This window comes from Chrysoperla carnea, chromosome 1 (assembly GCF_905475395.1).
Source record: "Chrysoperla carnea chromosome 1, inChrCarn1.1, whole genome shotgun sequence".
Lineage (NCBI taxonomy): Eukaryota > Metazoa > Arthropoda > Insecta > Neuroptera > Chrysopidae > Chrysoperla > Chrysoperla carnea.
The window spans coordinates 65,386,022-65,410,577 of record NC_058337.1 but is presented as its reverse complement, the minus strand read 5'-3'; the positions used below and the strand labels follow the sequence as shown (position 1 = coordinate 65,410,577).

The window sequence follows — 24,556 nt, the reverse complement described above, 5'->3', positions numbered from 1 at the left end:
TAATTTTATATTTTGATTTGATTTTTGTTTCATATCATCATTTTATATATAAGTAGTGCTATTGTTGTTTTTGATTTATTTGAAATAAATAAATTTATTATTTTTAATAACAATAATAATAAATATCTGGATGACCGAGCTTTGCTCGGTATTCTTAAAAAGACACAAATTTTATCACTAATAGAAGACCGTTTTAAATGTCTCCACACAAATACCAATTTGAATGTCCCGGTAATGTATTTTAACTACGATATACACCAATAGATGTCAGGAAGAGTTATAATTTGCATTGTATTTCTTTAACTACGATATACACCAATAGATGTCAGGAAGAGTCATATTTTGCGATGTATGTTTCAGCTTTAATGAAAAACGAATAAAACGACGTTTTTTTTTAAAATGAAACCTTGTTAGATCGACTTATCGCCCCAAAAAATCCCTACATACTCATTTTCATGAAAATCGTTGGAGCCATTTCCAAGATCGTTGATATATATATATATATATATATATATATATATATATATATACAAGAATTGCTCGTTTAAATATATAAGATAACGTTGCGACTGATTAGTATAAATTTACCATTTAATGTGGGCTTTTGGTCCATTATCTGTTTTGAGAAATTAAAGAAAAGTTTTTTTTTTTTTATCATTCTGTAGGTAATAGTATGTAAGTGATTGGAATCATTATTTGTAATTATATTACTAACACATCATATGTTTGAAATGTAATTAAAAAACATGCTTCGATTTAATCAATATGTATATACTTGAAATATCGATTATAAATTCACTAGTAAAATAATTAACTTTTGCTTGTAATTTAATTTCCTGGATTCTCACATTCCACAGAGCAAATAGGTTCTCATTTAAAAATTAATGTAGCTATAGTTGTTAGAAACTAGGTATCAGCATAGGTGGGTCCTATAATATTATGTGGCCTTTTTGAAATTTGTAAACATGCTTATCTACGAGTAAAATAGCTGGAGTAAGAGGCAGTAAAAACAAATGATATGTATTTGCGAAAATGAGTAATAACAGAAATCAGTCTGTGACAAATAAATTAAGCCCTGTGTTTCATTTTCCTTTCAATAATTGCGTTATTAAACCTATTAATGGTCGCCATATTTGCAACAAACGACTTTAAATTTAATGTTAGTGTCTGCAAGTACATTATGAAGAAATGAAAAAAAATGTCGACATTAGGTCAATACAGAGATACAAATACTTAAATTCTAAATTCTCCGTATTTTTCGATCCAATAAAGATGCCGTTAATATTTCTCTATTTATATAACAACAACACTGCAGAATTCTTGTCTTTTTAAAGAAGCTTACAAAGATGAACGAAAAAGATTTCTATCAAATTTCTATCAGAGACTTAATTTCCGAGATAATTAACCAAATCAATTAATAAATTTATCCAATGACAGAGCACTTAAAAATAGAGGGATGCCTTTTCGTCACTGGGTGAGGTTTAGTAAAAATTTACAAATGTGAGATAGTTAGTTAGACAATTTAATGCAACGACAGAAACTACAGCAATAAGACACCAATTATTGCTGTCTTTATCGTTGCATTTAATTATCAATCTTTCTCACTTTTATATGATATATCTCACTTTTAAACCTCATCCAGTAATTACCATATCATGAAATAATTCACACCGGTTACTGTGTTGGGTTTAATAAAAATTAAAAAAAAACTTAGGTAGGCAATATGATAATTAAATGCAACGATAAAGACAACCATGTTTCTATGGCTCATGTCATTCGTTAAATTTATTAATTGATTTGGGTAATTATCTCAGAAATTAAGACTCAGATCCAATTTGGTAAAAAACTTATGTGTTCGTCTATTCGTTGTGTGCGTAGTCATGGTAGGGGACAATAAAATCGATGCCAGCGCTTTAAGTGAAAAATTTTGGAGTTAAAGGGGGCTGTTATGACTAATTTGCAATTCTTTACATGTTAATGTAATAGAAATGTCAAATTAAAATTATTGAAAAACACTAATTAATTAAACTTAATGCATTAAAAATTGTGAAAATAAGAAATCAAATTCAACAAATATTATTTTTCAAATGTAAATTATCATAATTATTTATTTAAATTTGTGAGACAATAATAATAAATTTTAAATGTAAGTCTTAAATGCAATCCATACAATTATATATGCATCCATACAATTCTATAATTAAAGTTGTGTATCGTTACCATGGAAACGAAACTCACGCAAGGAGCGAATACAAGCTTACTTAGGAAGTCAGGATTACTACAGTCAATTATTGAACATCTTGTACCTGTAACAATTTCAAATTTTTTAATTTATTTCAATTTTGTTGTTTTGCAACTTTGAACGTAAGCATCTCTATAGTTATTAAAAAAATTTATCAAAAACAAATAAAATTTAATTAAAGAGAATTGAAAAAAATATACTTGAACCCTCGAACCCAGACTTCTTGGATTCATGTCAAGCGCGCTATCTTCGAGTCCTGGTTCGAGTGTATTTTTTTCAATTCTCTTAAATTAAGATTACTAGACAAGATATTTGTCAATATTTAGTTTACGCTGTATGTATCATATTAAAAATCATCAATTATAATCGAGAGACCATGATGTAAATAAACTATCGTATACATTATAAAAAGTAAACAAAAACAAAAAAGTAATAAATAAAATTTACTTTTTATTAGTGCGCAGACAAAAATTTCAGTTTTCTGATTATTTAAGTACCTACCTAGAAAATTTCAAAATGTATATAATATAAGTAATAATACAAGTAATAAGTATAATAAAGAAAATTTATCTCGCTAATGATCGGATTGACCGCGTAAACTTTTCAACTATGAATTTATTCTTTATATCGCTGAAATAATTAATACTAAGTATAATAAATACTTCTGATTTTCAAATTTTCATGAAAATGGATGTAGAGCATTTATAAATTGTACGTACTGATCTCAAGTAATATTATTCAAGTATGTATAGTTTTGGGCATATTCACTAACATTTTTTAAAGTTATTTTCAACCAAATGGATGACAAAAAATATTTCGAAGGTTTATTTATTTATTAGTACGTAATATATTGGTTTAAATTTGTTCTTATAAAGATGCAATTCTTGTTGCCCATTATAATTTCTTAGAAGAAATAATGAAGTCTCAGTCGTTAGATATAAGAATTTCTTGCAGCCTATATTGCTATAATGTTAGTAAAAGTAATGTTAAAAAAAACTAAAAAAATTATTGAACAAAGGAACTTTTTATATCCATAAAGAAATGCTTTGATAGACACTTTTGAAAGTGACAAGAAATTGAACAACAGCATTGATGATGTAACAATAAGAAAAGAAGCAAATACAAAACTATGAAAATGAATTGTCATATTTAATTTCTCCTCTTAATTTGGTTTGAACACGTAACACGTAACGAATGAATTAAACATAGTTTTTTGTGATATTTCTGTTACGCTTATGATTGAATAATAACTGAGTAACAACTAAATTAATGAAACTAAATAATAATTAACAAACAAATAAATAAACACTTAGTATTGCTGCTATGTATTTTTATTGCAATTTCCTTATTTTATCAATTAATTTAAATTGATGACTTTTGAAAAATTGTTTTTGTAATTTATCGTTGAAATTTTTAATGTTCAATATCCTGGTCTGTTTTTTTAATTATATTTCTAGGACGAGGCTATAATGTGCTTGATTTAAATAATTAAAGGCGTTTTTAGTTGAACTTTTAATTTTCACTAATATTCATTTTGTTTTTAACTCCTTAATCAGGGATATTAATTCTTTATCTGCTACCACTAATGGTATTTTGTGTCCATATCTATAGACGTACGCTTATTAATTGTTTTGAACTTATTTGATTATAATTTAATGCACGATGAGAGTAGAAAAAGGAGACTCCTAGAGCATTCAATATATTTTATCTCTCCAAAATTAGAACCGACATAACGAAAACTGTGCTCATGAGAACAGAGGTAAAAAATTTGTGAAATTTGTACACAACTTAGCAGGTCCAACTTTTCTTTTCAACCGAATGTTGCTTAGTTTTAACAGACTTCAAAAAAGGAGAAGGTTATCAATTCGACAGTATTTTTTTTATGTTTGTTACCTCAGAACTTTCGACTGGATGAATCGATTTTGATGACTTGATTGATTTTAAAAGCTAGTGCTTCCTGTATGGTCCCATTTCAATTTCGATAATAGCATCCATGAGAAAAATTGCATTAACTGTATGCGCGACAATTAGACGAATAAGTAAATATCACGCCAACCGATTTTGTGTGGTTCCATTTCAATTCCATTTTTACAAAACAAGATATGGACGATAAGAGCTTTAAGTTAAAATGTATATTGAAGTGTAAGTTCCATTATCACCCTCTTGTTTCTCCTCAATCTCTAATTTCATTTCGAATACAAATCTATTACTTACATGATTAGCTTATGTTTAACCAGAGATAAGGCATCATTATAAAATATCAGTGAAAGCTAAGTATAAGTCTCTAGAAATTTTTGTAATTGGAAAATTTCGCGAATTCGAAAATTGTTTTTTCTTCGAGATAAAAGGATTTCTTCAAAAAAAATTTTTTTTAGTATAGGATTTTAGTTAATTTTTTCTAGAAGTTAGTTATTTTGTTGCAATATAGTATCTAGTGTTTGAACTGATTTTTCTGATTGAAATCGTTAAAGGTTGTTTATAAATTTGATGAAGTTCGCCTGGAGGTAATTCTTTTATAGTTGAACGGAGAATATTTTCTTATTTGACAACTTTTTTTTATCATGATTTATTTTATCAACCAATTCAACTAATCAAGTCATCAATATTTACAATCCAAAAATAAATAGATTTTATAATATCAACTATAGGTACATGTTCCCTACCTCATACCCTTAGATTACGTAGGTTGATTTAGATTTATGAAAGTTATAAAAATTGTATTTTTTAAATTTATTTATTCATAGATGATATATTTATTTGTAAACACTGTAGAAAGTTTTACCTACACCAATATTTTGACAAATTGTGCTACTTTAAAATTCAGTAACGAACAAAACGTGGAAGTATTTTATGAATAATTGATTAAAATATGTATTTCCTGTGTAAAAAAAAAAGTGTATAATATTGCTTTCCTATATAAGTGTGTGATGACACTTTGACCTAAGTAGTGACATTTTTTTGAATTAATTTCAGTGAAAAAAAAATTGCTTTTTTAATAAGTTAAAAGAATTTGTGTTTATGTAATGATTAAATTAGAAATTGATATTAAAAGCTAATCAAAATGTGAATATATTGATTTTACTTCGAAATTTATTTATAAATCATCAAGCAACTGAAATAATTACAATTTGCACCATGACAACGTTTCGTTTCCATGACAACGATAGACTACTCTAATTATAGAATTGTATGGTTGCATATATAATTGTATGGATTGCATTTATGACTTACATTGAAAATTTAATATTATTGTCTCACAAATTTAAATAAATAATTGTGATAATTTATATTTCAAAAATAATATTTGTGCAATTTGATTTCTTATTTTCACAATTTTTAATGCCTTAAGTTTAATTAATTAGTACTTTTCAATAATTTTAATTTGACATTTTCTATAACATTAACATGTAAAGAACTGCAAATTAGTCATAACAGCGTCCTTTATCGCAAAAATTTCAAGAATGAGTTATTTTAAAATTTCTGTGTCATCATTTTTTACACATGCAGAAAATGTTTCAATTACATAATTTATGTTTTTATCACCTGTACAAATAGTAAATGTGTAAAAAAATTTTGTTGTGTTAGTTTTATCATTTATCATTAAGTCAACAGAAAATTGTATAAACGAAATGACGTCTTTCCTAAACCATTAAACAGTCTTTTTTTAATCAACTAAATAATTCAATGAAAAAATTAGAAATAAAACTATAAAGTAATAATTTAACAATTTAAAACAATATGATGAATTACTATACCTAATTTCACTTTTATTTCAATTTTAATAATGAAACAAAGAGACATGCAATGACAATTTTAAAATAATAATAATAATAATTTCAAATGACAAACTTCCTTCATTTAAAAAATAATAAAATAAAAAAACATTACAGTAAAACTAAACACCAACACGTCAAACATTAATGTAAATTTTTTTTAATGGCACAAGTGTTTACAACTTTTGTCAATTCCATACTTTCAATTTTTTGCTTTTTGTAATTCAGGGGAAAAATTTATCGTCTACATTTCTAGGGAATTGAATTTCTTAGCGCTTTCACTTTCTCGTACAAATTCTTCTTAAAGCTGCCACTTGTTATATAGAAGGTGATGTCATTGTTTTAAACAAAGATAGTAATTTAAATCTTTGCATCTTACTTCACAGCCTTGTAGTTTTCAGTATAGATATGTATTTGAATATCGTAGCAACTTTTAGAATTCCAATATATAAAAATTAAATGAATATTATAATTTTTTATAGTCATTTGAATAAAATCGTTGAATTTCAAGTTAAAAATTTCATGACAAAGTTTGCAAAACACAGACAGCAACACCAGTCAAATAAAACCAATCAATATAATCTATTTATGCGGGATTAAAACCATAAATACCTTTGAAAATTCACTAGTCGCACTTTTATCAGTTTTAAAAATCGATTTAAATGAATTATTATAGCCTTTCCATGAGGACAATTAATATGGTCACGTGTAGGATTAAATTTTAAATAATAATTATTTTCATTTAAATATATAGGCTATATTATTCCATAAATGATGAAACCATAAATTGAAATAAAACCATAAGAAAAATAAAAGACATAGAACTTAGAAAAACATAGAAATAGCTAGCTCATAACGAATAGCTAGCTTATAGCGAAAGAGTAATTTTCAGAGCGCCTGTGATGCGTTTCAAGTTTTCGAGGATTGTTCCAAGTTATGATAAATTTTTGTCTGTCTCTTTAAGATTCTGGATATCACATTGGTAATTATTAAGGAATACTTCATTTTCAGGTGTTTCACATATTTTTCAATAAATAAGAATATATAACTTGATAAATTCAATTAACTATTATATACGGTAAATATTGATTCTGGGTACATGTGCAACACTCTGGATTCTGGATATTTTTTTCTAGGAGGATAATTTTAGATTGAAATAAACGTAGACAAATGTTACCCGAGTAAATAAGGCTAAATTTTACCGATGACTAGTAGAAAAGGACTCATATCTCCGATTTCGTAATTAAAAAAAAAGTTTAGTTCAATAATATAATAACGATCGTTTTAAATAAAAATGATCAAAATCGGAGTTCTGAAATCATTTTTTCAGGTCTTTTGGTCTTTTTAGCTTGGATAATTAGCGGTAGTAAAATGAATGATTCATAAAATTTAAATTGCAAAATAATACAGTTTCACTGTAATAGAAATAAAAATATTTACATATTTGTTAATTTATTTTGTAAAATAATAATTGTTTTTTGAAATATGAGTAAATATTTTAGTATAATACTGAAATACTATTAAAATGCATGTAGAAATATATGCGGAAAAATTTAAATAGATAGGTAAAGTTAGAATTTGTTTAGTTTTATTTGTTATAATGTGAAACGGCGCCATACATTTAAGGTAGTTCCTCCGCGACCGTCCAGTCAAAAAGTTTTGGACTAATACTATCATTCAGTGCATTAACTGTGCTATGACTACTATGACTATACCATATATTATTTTCACAAGACTGTAGTTCCTCACTACTGTTTCTAGTATACATATAAGCACACACACTATGACATATGCCTTTAACATTAGTCTTCATATCTTTTCCACAAAAATCATCGCTAAAACGAGTTATTTATTTAAGTTTTTTATCGAAACTATATGGTAAATAATTTTTATTTTTATTTATATATTTTCTAAATATAGTATTCTACATTATATTAGTTTTTCATAGAGATGGTGGACGTCATTCATTGGTAAATAAATATAATATTTGTAAATTTGTGTATTTTTATACACTTCTCCCATGTACACGTACAAATTGCGTCACTTTTAATTGCTAATATCTCATGTATGGCATGGTAAATCATCTTCTAATTTTAACAGCAAGTGTATTATGAATTAAATATTTTATATTCTGAGTTTTGAGAAATTTTTGGAATATCACTTTCGTGTAGGTACTACCTTAACAATAGCAATCAGTAATAACAAGAACTAGTTAGGTAGTAAAGTTCTCTTATCGTTATCGCATATAACATATTTCAAGTTCAAAACATTATTATTGTTACTACTATGTATTGCATTTATTGTACCAAGAGGTCCAGAGGCAGGCGTAAGATTTGACAGTCACTTCAGAACAACCGGAAAGCACACTTCACTAATCTTATGAGAATAGGGTATTTTCGTTAGTCAAAAATAAATCATAAAATTTGAAAAAAGTTAAAATTTATTAAAAAATATACTTAAATATTCTGATTTCGAGTCATAAAAACACATTTTTCTTTTAAAATTAAAAATCGTAATTTTTAAACTGTATATCACGTGACCTAAAACGCGGACAAGCCCAGCTGTGATGTCATAGCGGTATGAGTCATAGATCAGTTAGTTCAGGGTAGACAGCTGGGTATAATATATACATAGATAATAAGTATTTTTATTTATTATTATCAGATGTCTATGAATATATCTGTCAAAATTATTTGTGTTATTTCGTATAGTGATACCCATATTACGTCATCAAATTGGATGCCCGCGTTTTTGACAGTTTAAATTTTAATTTAAATTTTTGGCAAGAAAGCGTGTGTATTTTTCCGAAATAAATTTTTGGTGGCTTTTTATTAGCAAAATCAACATTTTGAAGTACTTTTTCCAAAATAGTGGAATACCCTATTGGGTCTCGGCCAAATTTCCTAGTATTTTGTAGTCTCTCAGTCAATGTAAGAGAATAGAATATTTTTAACTATGTGTTAAAAATATGTACACTTATACTCCAGCACAAATTTTTTTAACGATTTCGAAAAACACATACATATTTGAATTTGGATCAGAATGTCAAGTTCTACTAAATCTCGCAATAGGAGCAAACTTGACTGAGACCCAATTTCCTTAAGGTAAATGTGAGCTTCTTTGCTGTTGCCTAAATCGTGTTACTAATTTTTCCACCACGAATATTTTCATAGATGGTACTTGTCTTTCATAGGACCTGCAAAATTATTTATTCTGCGAAAGGTGAATGATGAATTCTCATTCAAGACGTCATTCAAATAAGTAGAAAATAATTTAGTCGGACACTCGAAAGAACTGAATATTATTCGACATCTGAAATATTACAACTTTCAAGGTGTCTGATAACGGACACTGCTTTGTTTGGTGTCGGCAAAAATGATTTTTTATTTAAATTTCTGTATTTACGACCTAGACAACGGGCTCTCAAATTTCCAATCGTACTTAGACTACTGCCAACTATCACGACCGGCTCTAGGCGTATTATATTATGTAATATGCATAAAAAAGGTACAATTTATTAGCTTTTAGTGCTGACTGAATGTAATAATTAATTAGCATAACATTTTATCTTTCATCTTCTTTTATTGTGTATCTACGTAAATTGTTTTTATGTTCAAGTTAAATTTATTAATTATTGTGTTGTTTGTGTGTGTGTGTGTGTGTGTGTTGTTTAAATACAGTGTGTTGTATGTGTAATGTGTATTTAGATAATTGTATAATATGTTTATAATAGAAATGTGATGATGGGCTTTAATAAATGTGTATGGGGATACAACGCCTTAATCGGATAAAATGATCATAAAATAAACTGTCAAAAAAGTAAAGAATATGAATGTAGTTATAATATACATGAAGTAATGTACTACTAAAGTAATGAATGTAATAATCAGTAAGCAAAGTCTATGAAAAGTATGAAAAAAATTAATTAGAGAAAATAATGTTGCAGATATAAAATTTTCCATTCTGTGTTGTAGGTATATGCCACAAGCTTGCGAATACCGCATCTGTTAATTATAAATAAAGTTTGGTCCGTTTGTAGCATGTCCCGTTAAACAAAATTTTTCTGCTCAGAACTTGAATTATTTGAATTTATGGGATCGTTGATTAGATGTTCGAGGTATATTTATAAATATTCATTCAGATTCAAATGAAGTTATCCATTGTCTTTTTTCTTTCCAAAACTATAATGGAATAAATATTATAAATTTTTAATATAATTTGATGTAATACCAGCCTGCCTGTGTTTTTATTTATCCTCTTTTATGGAACAAATTTAACAGTTTTTTATACCATGTATAAATGAAATATATCAAGGTATATAAGTTAAGTCCCAAATCTGTAACGCTTAAAGATATTGATGCTATGAGCTAAATTTTAGTAAAGTATTTACATGACTATTATTTTGTGTTGCCTAATAGTTTTTGAATGTGTTTACTTTCCAGGATAACGGAAACCTTTTATGATTCTATAAAGTTTCGAATAAGAGTTTTAGTTTTCAAATTGAGTCGAGCATCTACATTTAAAAAAATTGTTTTACAGAACACTGTAAATCTCTAAAAATCGACTCGCTATGATATTCTGATTTTTCGAAATGAATCGTATAAGCGAAATAACTTTTGCACTTACTGGTTAGATACTCTTAGGGAGAGAAGAGAGAATTCCTAGCAAGTAGCTTCTTGAAAAACAATAAAAAATATTATTCGGAAAAAGACTTGCATGTAAATGTCTTGTTATTGTCACATAGAAATTAATTTAACTTTGAAACGACAAAGTAATATTGCATGATTCAAAGATTCATTTTGATCACATGCCGCTCTTTGCGTGTAACTTTTAACAGTTAATCGTTTCTACAGAACGTATATTTTCACGCGATACGGACAAAATTATGTGGAGAATTTCCCTTTTTATATAAGATGAATAACTTGTAAAACTTGTGGCCTAAATTTTAAATTTTAAGAAAAAATTCGGATTAAAATATTAGTTTCAAAATTTAATTCAAATATTTTTACACATCCTTTTTTTTCTTTTAAAATCCAAAAATAAATATGATTCTAATTTTACGTAAATAATATGCATTGAATTTATTGTGCATGTTACACTAATTTTATTAGCTTTCATCATGAAAATGCATGTTTTGAATAAAATTTTATTATTTATAATATCCGTTAAATATAAATAAAAATGTCCACACAAAATGTAAATTAAATATTTTTCAACTTGCAATAATCACAACATATCATTTTGCTAAAATGTTACAAAATAGTTTATGTTTTATTATTCAAAAGATGGTTGCGTGTAGATTAAAATTTTTTATTAAAAACAATTACATGTCAATTAAAAAAGAATTATTACAAACTCAATTTTTTTACACTTTTGATAATACGGCATTTATTTTATTGCATTCATTTTCAGCTAATCAATCAGCTAAAAATATTATTTTGTTTCAAATTAGAAAAGTTTCGAAAAGAATTAAAAATAAATTGGCAGTGCATAGTCGATGTGGTACTGAAGTCGTGTGAGTGCTACCCCTGTAGTCCACACGACTAACTTCCCAGACGGGGAGATAATATTTAAAAAAAGGTTTTGTTAACCTTCATAGATTATTCTTCGAACATGTACTGCAGCTTCATGCTGGAACGATCATTATCTCCATGGATAAATGATGTGTTTTATCCACTTTTCAGATTCTTTTTATTCAGTTTTTTTCAGTTTTTTCATTAAAAAACGGCTCAACCAATTCTGCTGAATGTTTCTTTCAGTTTTTAAATACGCGATTACGCGTCGAATAAGCCCAGTCACGTGTTTATGTCATAATAGGTTCACGAGATAATCGAGGCGAAAGAATCCGAACGAACATACGCACTTACGAACAATCGCACATACGCACACACTCACACAATCACAGACATCACATTGAAAAGGTTTGATTCGTATATTAAGCCCTTGAAACCGCGGAAAAATGTAAAACTGAAGATTTTCAAAATCGGCCCCATTACATCCTCTGGGAAGTTTAAAAAAAGTTTTTTTATTTGTTTTGCCAAATGATTGTTATTTGTCAAAACGTTTTTTTAATAATTACAACATTTCAAATATTCTATTTCTAATTTTTTGTCATTTAATCATTATTTCCCGAATTTAAATTCCCGGGCTTGCCAAGATGTTGCCTGCCGCTGGCTGGCATTGTCAATTGTTACTACCCCATGTTGTTCAGAGTATCAAAACCCACTTCCGAAGTCAGAGAATTCAATCTTTTGATAATTCTTGTCACATAGAATAAATTACGCATACGCACATGGGATATACGCATAGAAACGTACATTCTAAAAATTAATTGCTTCCTTGTCAAATAATTACTGACAAGTTTTTCACTAAAACTTTCCATATAATTTGAAAGGATAAAAAGCGCATTTAAAAAAATTTGATTTTTGTTTTTGCAGAAAATCATACAAATTTTTCTTTAGCAAAGTTTGACAGGATTTGATTATAAACCATCCAATGGTAAAAATTTTTAATTATCTTCTTAAAAACAGGAAATCTATTAAAAAAGTTAATTTTACGCTAATAATGACATCCATATTTAATACACGGTATTATTGCTAGCAAATGTGCAAATTGCTTAAAACTACTGTTAACTGTAGGATTGTGGAGTCTCTTAACCAACCTTTAAAATTTTTTGGTTTACAATTCTCGAATTTTTTAATAGACTTAAAAAACCTGCCATTGACATTCCTCAAACTTAACAGTTAATTTTACAGTTATTTTCAATCATTTGATTTTCGCCCATAACCAATTCTTTAACAAGAAATTTTAAAAAATGATGAACAATTGATACCTATTTTAAAATAAGTTTTAATGAAATCACAATAAACAAATACAGAATAGAATAATAAACAAATCAAACCTTGTATTTTAACCTCTGCGGTCAACATATTTTGCTGAAAATACATGATTACAAAAAAAAAAACTTCTAAGAATAGTATTTGATTTATAATTGAGTCAGCGAAAACTGTAAAAAAAACATTGTCATTTTATCAAGAATATTTAAAGTGAATCAATCAAATAGTTAATTGTGTCATGCGGTTTGTAAGGAGTAATTCTGTTTCTAAAGAAATTTGAATGGAAAAAATAATAAAGAATAATACCAATATTTTATTTTGATTATTTCAATCTAATTAGCAGAAATTAAGAGTCCTTCAGAAAACGTTTCACAAGAAGCAATTCATTGAGTTTTAGTGATATATTGTATTTTAACATAATTTTCCATAATTCAATTTTTATATCGAATTTACTTATTGACTAAAATTGAGAATCTCGAATAAAACCACTAGAATAATCGAGTCGTATCACAGGACTATTTGTATAGTAAGGAACTTACTTATTTTAAATTTTGTAGTCAAACTTTTATACTCAGGTTAGGTTAGGTTAGAGTGACTTTCCTGGGGTGGGACACACTTAGACCATAGGGTCCGTTGTGATACCGAAAAAGGGTTGGCCCATCCCAGGCTACTACTCCATGAACCATTTGGAGCTGTTAAAGAACAGCAGGAGAGCTTTGACGTCGACGGACCCCAGATCGAAGACGTCGTCAAAGAGAGGCTGGCTCAAGTAAGTCCATCTCCTCATGGCAAGAGCTGGCAGTGACAGAGAAGATGAGACATTGTCTCCTCCTCCTCACCACTGTGACAGCTCCTGAAGTAGTCGTGATACACTGCCAAGCCCAGGCGTTAAGCATGCCTGCCGCCTAACCAGTGTCCTTTATATTTATACTGGCGTAAAAATTTGCTGGGTTTTATATCTGAATTAATATGAATTATAATTTTTATATGGATCTTTCATGTCCACTAAAAGCTCTACCTTTAGCATTGTAAAGTCCATGCTGACAAATTTGCTGTTTTTGATGTCTGCATATGTCAAAATACAAAACACTTCGAGAAATTGGGAATTAATACAATGATATTCACGGTAATATACGAGCTATAACCAGTCATAGAAACAAGATTAGGCTAAGAATGGTTGTTGTATATGGCCGATCCAAAAATAAATTGCAATGGCTTAACTTTTCCTTGAACAACTCTATGAAAAATTATTAAACTCATCGTTTTTCTTGTATACAGAGGTACATAAAAATTTATCGGTTTCTCACATTATTCAGTAGATAGGATAAAATCTAAAACATATGTTTAGAGAGACCTCTACTCAAAGGTTATCAAAGTTTATATATTAGGAAAATCAATCATTATGAAAAATAAATCATTTTCTTGAATTATATCAAAACAAAAGAACAACAAACTTAAAAATGAACGACAGTTTTAAATACATTTTAATTTTTGTTTTGTGTTTTAATTTCAGCCAAAATAAAACGCACATGTTTATAAAACATTAATATTATTTTTTGTTTGTTTTGTGATTCTATGTCGACATTTATTTTTTTGTTTGTTAAAAGAATTAAAATTCATTTGCGTTGCATCTCATAGTAAACGAAACGCATATTAAATTTATATTTTTGTAGCCGGATGAAACTAACTCAATGTTATATGAAAGTTTTGTAACGAAAAAGTTCTTATAAACAACTAAATTTTATTGAGTGTTATGTATAATGAAAATGTGTGAAAATTTTGAAAATTAATTTATAACATTGTATAATTAAATGGCCTGAATTTATTTGTGTGATAAACATAAAAGTGTTATTTTGAATAAATTATGTGAAAAAAAAAATTTAACAAAATGCGTCCACGTAAATTTTTTCGTAAATCTAAAAAAGTGAAAAAAAGTGATACAATCAGCCAAAAAAGTGATACAACCACCACTGATTTTGATGACACTGATGACTATTTCTCGGAGGTAAAGTAGTTTTTTGTTTATCTGGTTGATTGTTTATATAAAGGATGGTGCATATGTGGAGAAACAGTTACTAAAAGTATTATTTTCTTTATTATTAGTTTTTGATTTGTATCGTATCGAAAGGCTCTATCGTTTTATAAATTACATAAAAGTGCTTATATTCTTGTTGATCGGATTTATAAATTAATATTTGAAAACAGTTTTTGATTGAGTCTGCACAAATAATGTGAATTCCTATATTTTTGGTTTGTTTCCCTGCGCTTACACCAAAAATACTTATTATTTCTGTTCAAACAACAAAAATAATATAGACATTTTTAGACATTCATAATAGAGACATTCATAGCTACAATTCAACAGGTAATAATAAAGATACCGATGCTTTTAAAATTGAGCTGTGTATCCACTTACGCCCCGATATTTATTTACTTTTGTACACATGTACCGTTTACCAATGTATTTGAATCGCTGCTAGAAAGTCAATGTAGTACTTTTCTATCGTTGCTTTTCACACAGAAGTTTTATTTATGATTTAATTTTTGTGTTTTAATGTTTGTTCAAAGAATACACAGTTTTTGTTATTATATCTCACCTATTTTGTAATTCTTTAACTTATTAATTTGTAATATGGGAGTTGTTTCAGATCATCTGTGGTTTTTTGAAATTACCATTCCGAATCAGTATAATAGTACAATTAAACTAAATATCTAATAGAAAAAAGTTAATTCATCTTTGAAATTTTTCACAGTCGTTTCATAGGTTGTAAAAACTTCATAAAAAAGGTCGACCTCTCAGAGGCGTACTCAACCCCAATTTTTGGGGGTAGTTGGGATTTTTCATCACTTTTTTACAAATAATAAAAAAATTATGAATAAAATTTAAAAAATAGAAAAGTTCTAGCAGAAGTATTTGTGCAGATTTTTGATTTTGGTTTTTTTCGACTGAAAATTTTAAAAAATGAATTTTTCACTCATTCAATCAAATGAAAAAGGATCTTGTAAACCGTTAGAGATAGAATAAAAGTTTAAATGTAATTTCCTATTAAAAAAATTAACAACTTTTATTTGAATCATTCTTTCGTAAATGTAATTGTTTACCCGTGAGTGCGAAGCTTATAAAAAAACACTTTCTCCAAAACTATAAAAAAAAAATTTGTTGAAAATTTTCAGGTTAACTTCAACTTATGGTTATGTGAAACATTCTAGAAAAACCAAAAAATACAACCCTCAATTCTAGAAAATATTTTCAGGATTTTTTTTTTTTCTAGAATGTTTCACAAAACTACTAGTTAGTTAACCTAGAAGTTAACCTGAAAATTTTCAACGCTTTTTTTATAGTTTTATATGTCGGTCAATTTTGAAGCTAGAAAGTAGAAGAATAAACGAAAATGTGCACTTCAGCTTGAGCTTTTTTGAATTTTTTGTTCAATGTATAAAGAACTGATTAAAACCCCCAACTACCCCCCAAAAGTAAGTACGCCCCTGAGAGGTCAACTTTTTTTTAAAGAAGTTTTTACAACCTTATCAACTGTGGACCATTTCAAAGACGCATTAATTTTTTCTTTTTTACCATAATATTTAATTTAATTTTGTTGTACTGAAAGATTGATAATAACTAACAACTGCATTGAGATCTTGCCCAAAAATGTTTATTATTACCTCCTACCATCGCTCGGAACATAAACGGCTATGAAACAAATTCAATATACCGGATGTTCAAAAATAATCCACTGGCCTATCGACGGAAATCGATAATTTTGACTTTAATATGACTCGATTTAGTATGTTTTACAGCATTCTTTACGTTAACGTATTTCATCTTATTATCATACATTACTAAATTTTCCATAAGTTAATTGTACTATTTAATCAGATTGTATGATAATTTTTCATCCAAGAAAAAGTATTATGAAAACTTTTTATATAACAGTGGAAAATTTTTCGATGGCATTACAATAATTATTTGCAGAATGTTTTCCACCATTTAAATAATGTGTTGATAATATAAATATAATAATATTGTCAAGATAAATTTCGTCTTTATGGTTCAATTAAAATAATTGGAACATTTTTACAAACTTGCGTACAAACTTTTTGGATTCAAAACAATATTGACGAATATAACTAGAAAATTGATGACGGTACAATGACAATTAAAATTTCCCCATTTGTAGAATATTTTTTATATATTAAAAACATTATTGTAATGATATTTTTTCCACCATTTTTCCATTACTAATATATTTTTATTATTACGATCAATTAAAATTTATGAGTTGTATAATACTGCAATAAAAAAAAATTTTAATAATTATACTTACAATAATAATAATAATAATAAAAATTATTATTATTATAAATTTTATGAATTAAATCTTTGTTTTTGATTTATATTTAAACAACCGAGCAAAATTTGGTAACTATCTATAAGTCAGCATGTGACGGTAAATATGTGAATGCAAAATTTAAGTAACAAAATACTTTTTTAGTAACAAACTTTTATTGCATTAAAAAGTAGAAAACAATTTTTCATATGACCCGTACATGACTATGTATACTCAATGTCACAAAAAATGCTCGTTTTAAAACATTCTAAGTGTTACTATTATAACATAACATATGATGCGTACGCTTAGAATGGTTTTAACTGTGGCACTTTTTCTGACAGTGAGACATATATAACTATAGACATATATAACAAGAGCATATCGGCTCTTGACAAAACAAGAGCCGATATGCTTAAGAAATTCGAGCTTAGTTTTCTTAAGGATTATCTTTATTTCGATGCAACAAAAGACCTATCTAAAATATTGTGCGCCGAAAAAATCATTCTAGGTTAAAGGTCGTGAAAATATGTTTTTTTTTTTCAAATATATTGTAAGCTTTTAAGTTTATGGCAGCTATAGTTATTATAAAATTTGTTCGTTAAACAATTTTACCTAAAAAAAGTTGCTAGACAAAATATCCGTGGAAGCGGAAAAATATCATTTTTTCATAAGTATATTTTTGGTGACAAAAAAACCAAAACTGACAAAATATATTGCCTGGTAAGGTAGTAGAAACAGGTGTAATTTCCGTTATTTTAAAGGCCCCGCTGATATTCAGGTTGTAAAGAAGAAAGTGGAAAAATTATAAGCTTATAAAATATAAATAAATTAATAAACGCCCGTGCCTAAAATATTTAAACACCTTCGATTTTTTATTGAAACATTGTAGAGTTGAATCTAACAGGAGTAGAAATCTATGAAAATATTTAAAAGCAACTTTTAAAGTATAAATTCTTTTAATTTTGAATCAGAAAGCCAGAATTATTTTGGAGTAGAAACAGTTTTTTGTTTAGCATGAAAATTTTTTCTTTATCATTATTAAAAAGTATAAATATTGAAAAGTCGTTAAATTAAAAAGGAAAAGTGTGGAGTATATGAATATGTTTATTAATTATGTATTATTATCATTAAAGCCTGCCTGTTGATGTTAATTGTACTATACTGGATTAAGCATTTGTTGAGATTTTAATTCACATAACCAAACAAAACCTTATAAAAACGCTTATTGTTTTCTAAAATGCTTGAATGCAAATATTTACATTAATACATAAAACATATATATGGTTTTAATAAAATTTTATTAAAAAAATTAAATTTCTTATATTAAACTTAGATTCTTGAAACCTATTGAAAAAATTATATGGTAAACTTTTTCAATTCTCAACTTTATGCACAAAATAAATGAAGCCTTCCTTTTTGGTATGATCTTCAAAATTCACAATATTGAAATGCAATGTGTTTTTATGCTCCCTAGCACTTCCAGTCTTTTATCTAATTTGACCATTAAACAGGCGCTTCAAATAACCATATTTTGTGCCGGGCCGTTAAAATTTTTTTTTTGTTACGTCATATCATTCACATTCGAAATTTCTTAAAAACTATCGAGTCTCTTATAGTCTTACTACTAATTTTCAGTTATTTTGTTTAGGTGACCGGACTAAATTATTTTTATCACTTCAAGAACTCTCACTTCATGAATAGAAAAATGAAGTTGGAAAAATCTTTACTTGTATGCAAGATATGAACGTTTAAAATTTCTTATTAAACAAAGAGGAAGATACCCATTAGTGACGCCATACGTGGGTATCTCCATAGATACTACATATAAAACTTTTTTTTACTAGAATACAATGGGCAACCTTTGAATGCAATTTTTGATTGCTTGTAACTTCTTCGTTTTCTAATAAATTTTAATTTTACTTTCGAATGGTATTAAGTCTAGTTTTACATTTTTATGGGTAATATGGCCAATTCGGAATCAGGATTATCCCCTATTTTAAAATAAATACTATTTTTATTGTTTTAAGATATTTTGTTGAACATCTCCCATATAACACAGAATATTCAAGGAATTATGCGATATATAAATGTATGTATGTACTTTAAAATAGGAGTATGTGTAATGTTATGTTATGACTGACTTATGACGTTGTTATTTATGAGAAATTTAATTAAATTATGATTGAAATCAGTCTGAAAAGTGAGTGATTTGTTGTATTATAAAACGATGAAATTATAATCATATAAAATGTTTTTAGTTTATATTTTATGTGTATAAGTACTATTTCTTAAAATGAAAAGACTAAAATTATGCATTAGCAGTTTAAGAAGTTTCATGACTGATAGTTTAAAGTAAATTTTAATCTAAATGTGCTTTGGCCTTTGCCTGTTCACTGCCCGTAAGCTTCCCTTGTATAAGTAATTGAAAGTAGCCACTGATATTTTATGAACAGATGGCATGGCCGATAGTTAACTAGATTACTACTTATAGATTTACTACTAGATTACTGGCCGATAGAGACCATTATTATTTTGAAAAATTATAAATAAAAATTTTTCGACAGTTGCCTGCGTACTAAAAGTGATTACATAACCAAATTATCGAAATTTCAAATAGATCTTACAACATGTAGAGAATCCTTAATGAAAATTGATTTTTACATTTCTATGCTTTGGTAATTTTTGGTTTAATTTGTTTTTTTTTTCATTTTTTCTTGCGTGTTTTATTGTTTTAAAATTATCATAGCTACTTTATCTCGATGCTTCTAAAGACATACTTCTGATTTAGTAGTCAACCCAAAATGCGGGTACCCATAATTTAATTGATCAGGATATTTAACGATATGACTTGATATAACATAAAATTTCCTTGTACTTATTTTATATTATCTCTATTATGTTTAACTTCTGATAAACAACAATTTTTTTTAAATGAAAAAACATAAATTTTCGACAAAAAATACAAATTGACAAAATTAAAAGTAAAATGTTTTTGCATATTCTCAAAATTAATGGCAGGCTGAATCAATTTAAAAATTTGTAGTTTCCTAGGTAGCCAATGTCGGATTTTGGGGTCTGTTGCACTTTTGATGTTTTTACCTCTCAACCAGCAAACAAATCATAACGTGCGATAAGGAACATAGTTCCAATAGTTCCAATACGAAGCGTGGATGAATAAAAAAAACCTGTCGTAATATTTTTTATTGAATTTAAGATAAAACGGTCATAATTAAATAAACTAAAAAATAAAAATCTATAATGTATCTACTCTTAATTAAATAAAAAAATTAATAATATCAAATATCAAAATACTCTGTATTTACTAATAATATCCATGGCGTTAAAAATGTAACAACGTTTTGAACGAAGATGACTAAATTATAAAATCATTATCAGAAAAGATTATTTTGCAAAAATAATTTTATTATAAGTTCATACGTTAACTTTTCCGTTATTTGATATACTGAACAATAAAAGTTCATTGTTATTAACCTAGAGAACTGGAATATAGTTAGATACTAATTGTAAGATTAAAAAAATAAAACTATTGAAAGTTATCAACAAGTAAAGGCGTAGTTATACTGTTCGTTTAAAACATTGAATAACAAAAATATTTTTAGCATTTTAATTCTTTTCTTTACATTTTAGATAACATACTCATAAAATGAATCAAAGGTCCTTCAAAACCTATGACTTCCGTAAGGCTCCGAGGTTAAATCTTATAAATGCATATTTTGTCTCTGGATGACAGGCTTATCTCAAGAAGGGCACAGGGAACCCTCGTTCTAGGTGCTTAGAACCCTTTTAAACGATAGAACCCAAAACAAACCGCTTTATTTTTTATTAACTCTCAAAATATGATCTGATATATTTATGACATTTGTTTGATTGCAAGAATTAATAAAGAGGCCTGACTTTTTTTTCGAAATAAATAATTTCATTTGGGAAATCAATCGTTATTTAATAGGGTATCTAAAAATCCAATCACGGCATTGTCTCTAATAGAAATAGAGAGACTGTCTAGGGACATTTGGTTACTGTATCTGGTTAGGATTAAGATTATACTAGTAAGTCAAATCAGAGTTCGTTTTTAAACTAATCAGTGTTTTTAATTAAATAAACTGTAGTTTTTTTCTTGTCTAGTTGTAGTCATGCTTCGGCTACGATCACTAGCTTAAACGTTACGATAATCAGGCTCAGTAAATCGTCTTAACAAAAAAACAAAATTTTCTTATAAGCCACATGCGGTATATACACTGACGTTTAGTTGTCTTATTTCTAGGTTCTATATTCATCGATCACTCGGTTGAGCCTTGAACGCATCGCATCCAGCTCCCAGACCAGCTATGCAGACCTGGTACAGAATTTCTTCGACTATTTCCAAAGCGATAATGAAGTTGTGTAATTAGTATGACTACAATTTTAATTAAAAAAGGAGATTTTAACGCTTTTCTTTAAAATCTGCCTAGATTATAGGCACACCATCCTAGGCCTCGATTGGGGTCTAGGTACAATTTCTACTTAGGATACGTTAAAAGTGCAATTTTGTAAACTTTAATTATTTTATTTTTGTGCTCATATCCGACTTTTAATTTTTAAAAACCAACCACAGAAATTAATTTAATATTTAAATTAAAATTTTCGTCATTGACATAGAATCAATGAAATAATGAAAGCATATACCTAGAGATTTAGTTGATGAAATGAAATAAATTTTATATTAAATCCCATGTATAATCACAGCTTAATAATAATATGGTACAGTAAATCTGGCATTTTGACTGGAAAAAATTACAATACTGACTCTGAGGTTATAGATCGTTAGGGGGGCATGTAAATAACTTAAAAAAAAATTAAGAGAATTTTTCGTTCCGCTGTTTTTGAGAAAATCCAAAAAAATGGGGAAAAAAAATTTGGAATGCGTTTTTCTCGGAATCTATTGATTTAAGGGAAAAGTTTTTCAAATAAAAAATGTAGAAGACACTGTCAGCTACATTTTATGTCATTGGAGCAACGTCATACGAGTTAAATTACAAAAAGTAGGTGGCGTTAAAGTATCAAAAAAAGGGTTTTCCACGGTTTTCATTAAGAAAAAATGATTTTTTTGTAAAAGTGTAAATAAAAAAGTTGTTTGACTCAAAATTAGCTTCAACTTTTATTTAAACAATTTTTTTGTAAAACTTACCGTTTTTGAAATACAGCTTGCTAAAAAATCTGAAAGTTCAGTTTTTTAAAATTTTGAAAAGGAGTACTTGATTTCCTTTTTATTTTCTTGGTTTATTTTAAACATACATTGTTTTACTATAGCTCGGAAACGGTAAGTTTTTCATAAAAATTGTTTAAATAAAAGTTGAAGCTAATTTTGAGTCAAACAACTTTCTTATTTACACTTTTACAAAAACATCATTTTTTCTTAATGAAAATCGTGAAAAACCCTTTTTTGATACTTTAACGCCACCTGCTTTTTGTAATTTAACTCGTATGACGTTGCTCCAATGACATAAAATGTAGCTGACAATGTCTTCTACATTTTTTATTTGAAAAACTTTTCCCTTAAACCAATAGATTCCGAGAAAAACGAATTCCAAATTTTTTTTCCCCATTTTTTTGGATTTTCTCAAAAACAGCGGAACGAAAAATTCTCTTAATTTTTTTTAAAGTTATTTACATGCCCCCCTAACGATCTATAACCTCAGAGTCAGTATTGTAATTTTTTCCAGGTCCGACCTTTTTTTCGTCTATATTGACTGAATCAATAATTTAACTTTAAATTTGCATGTATAGAATGTTGAACGTATTATACTGTAAATATTCAATACTTATTATGTTAAAAACGTAACGCAATGTGATCACCATTTTCCGCTTAATCAAGTATATTAATATTTATTATTAGATTATTATTAAATTTCATAATAATAATAATTATATATGTATGTTCCATACAACAAACATAGACTTGACTGATTCAAGTTGAAGTGATATTAAATATTATTATGGTGGTAGTTTTTTTTAGTAACCACAAAGTTCAATAACATACAAAGATTTACATTAGTTTTACTATACAGTGTGTGTGTATTTGGTAAAATCTTTCAAGAACCGAATTCTTATGTTTATACCAATAAGCTAAGATTCTTGATAAGCCATAATTTTCGGTTGCATTATGTGTGTTGTGAAAGCACTAGAGAAGAAAAACTATGCCAAGAAGTTTTCTTTAATTTACTATTTTAAGAGTTGTAGAAAAATGAAATAAATACATGTAGTGGCGAAAAAATTTATGGTGTTAGCAGGGGTTTGGGGAGAAGGTTTAGTTTGAGGGTCATCAGCCATCACTCAAAAATCAATTAAAGTAGAGAAATGCAGTAGAGACGTCTCAAATTCATTAATATGCGAGTTTTTAAGACTTTCTTATACATTTTTTGAAAGAGATTGTAAAACTGAAAACCTAAAAAACATAGTTGATCATTTTAAACAAATCTATTAAAAAAAAAACTGAAAATTCTTTTTATGTGGAATAAATGTAGGTTGTAATATGGAATGAGTAAAATGCTAATCTAAATATAAATTTTATTAAATAATCAAGATAGACAAATGCATAGTCATTTTGATAAACGAGGGTCTCGGAGTACAGAAAGTAATTACATTAATAGGGTATTTTACTATAATTGAAAAAGTACTTCAAAATGTTGATTTTGTTAATAAAAAGTCACAAAAAGTTTATTTCGGAAAAATACACACGCTTCATTGCCAAATACATAAATTAAATTTTAAACCGTCAAAAACGCGGGCATCCAATTTCGTGACGTTATATTCGTATCATTATACGAAATAACACAGATAAGTTTGACAGATATATTCATGGGCGAATCGAATTATAATAAATATAAATATTTATTATCTATGGATATATTATACCCAGCTATCTACAATGAACTAACTGATGGTCAATGGTTCATACCGATATGACATCACATCAGGTATTGCCCGCATTTTAGGTCACGTGATATACAGTTTAAAAATTACGATTTTTTAATTTTAATATTATAAAAGAAAAATGTGCTTTTATGACTCGAAATTAGAATATTTAAGTATATTTTTACATAAATTTTAACTTTTTTCAAATTTCATAATTTATTTTTCACTACCGAAAGTACCCTATTATGATTCTTAATTATAATTCATCCAATTCATGGAGCTATCTTAAAATGGGTGAAAAGAGGTATTTTGTGGTCTAAAATATACGTATAGCTAGCGGAGAGTGGTGGGAAAGTTTGAGATGTGCTCATCAGTTTTAATTCGAACACGGTTCATAGCAGAAGATTGAAATTATGAAGTCATTTGCTTCAGTTAATCGCAACAAAAATAAGACGTATCATT

At 27.4% G+C, this 24,556-nt stretch overlaps 1 protein-coding gene across 6 annotated transcripts in view; it reads left to right on the top strand.

Annotated features, from left to right (window-relative positions):
- The window catches only part of LOC123305288 (tensin-1), an 832,583-nt gene that overhangs the window by 483,669 nt on the left and 324,358 nt on the right, over positions 1-24,556 (top strand). The window contains exon 1 of one of the 6 annotated variants that reach the window (XM_044886966.1): positions 14,707-14,856. The exons of the other annotated variants lie outside the window; for them this stretch is intronic. Coding sequence (XP_044742901.1) covers positions 14,740-14,856 — 117 coding nt within the window. The 5' untranslated portion in view covers positions 14,707-14,739. Of the gene's footprint in view, positions 1-14,706; positions 14,857-24,556 lie in introns of those variants that run through there. 6 annotated transcript variants of the gene reach the window in all.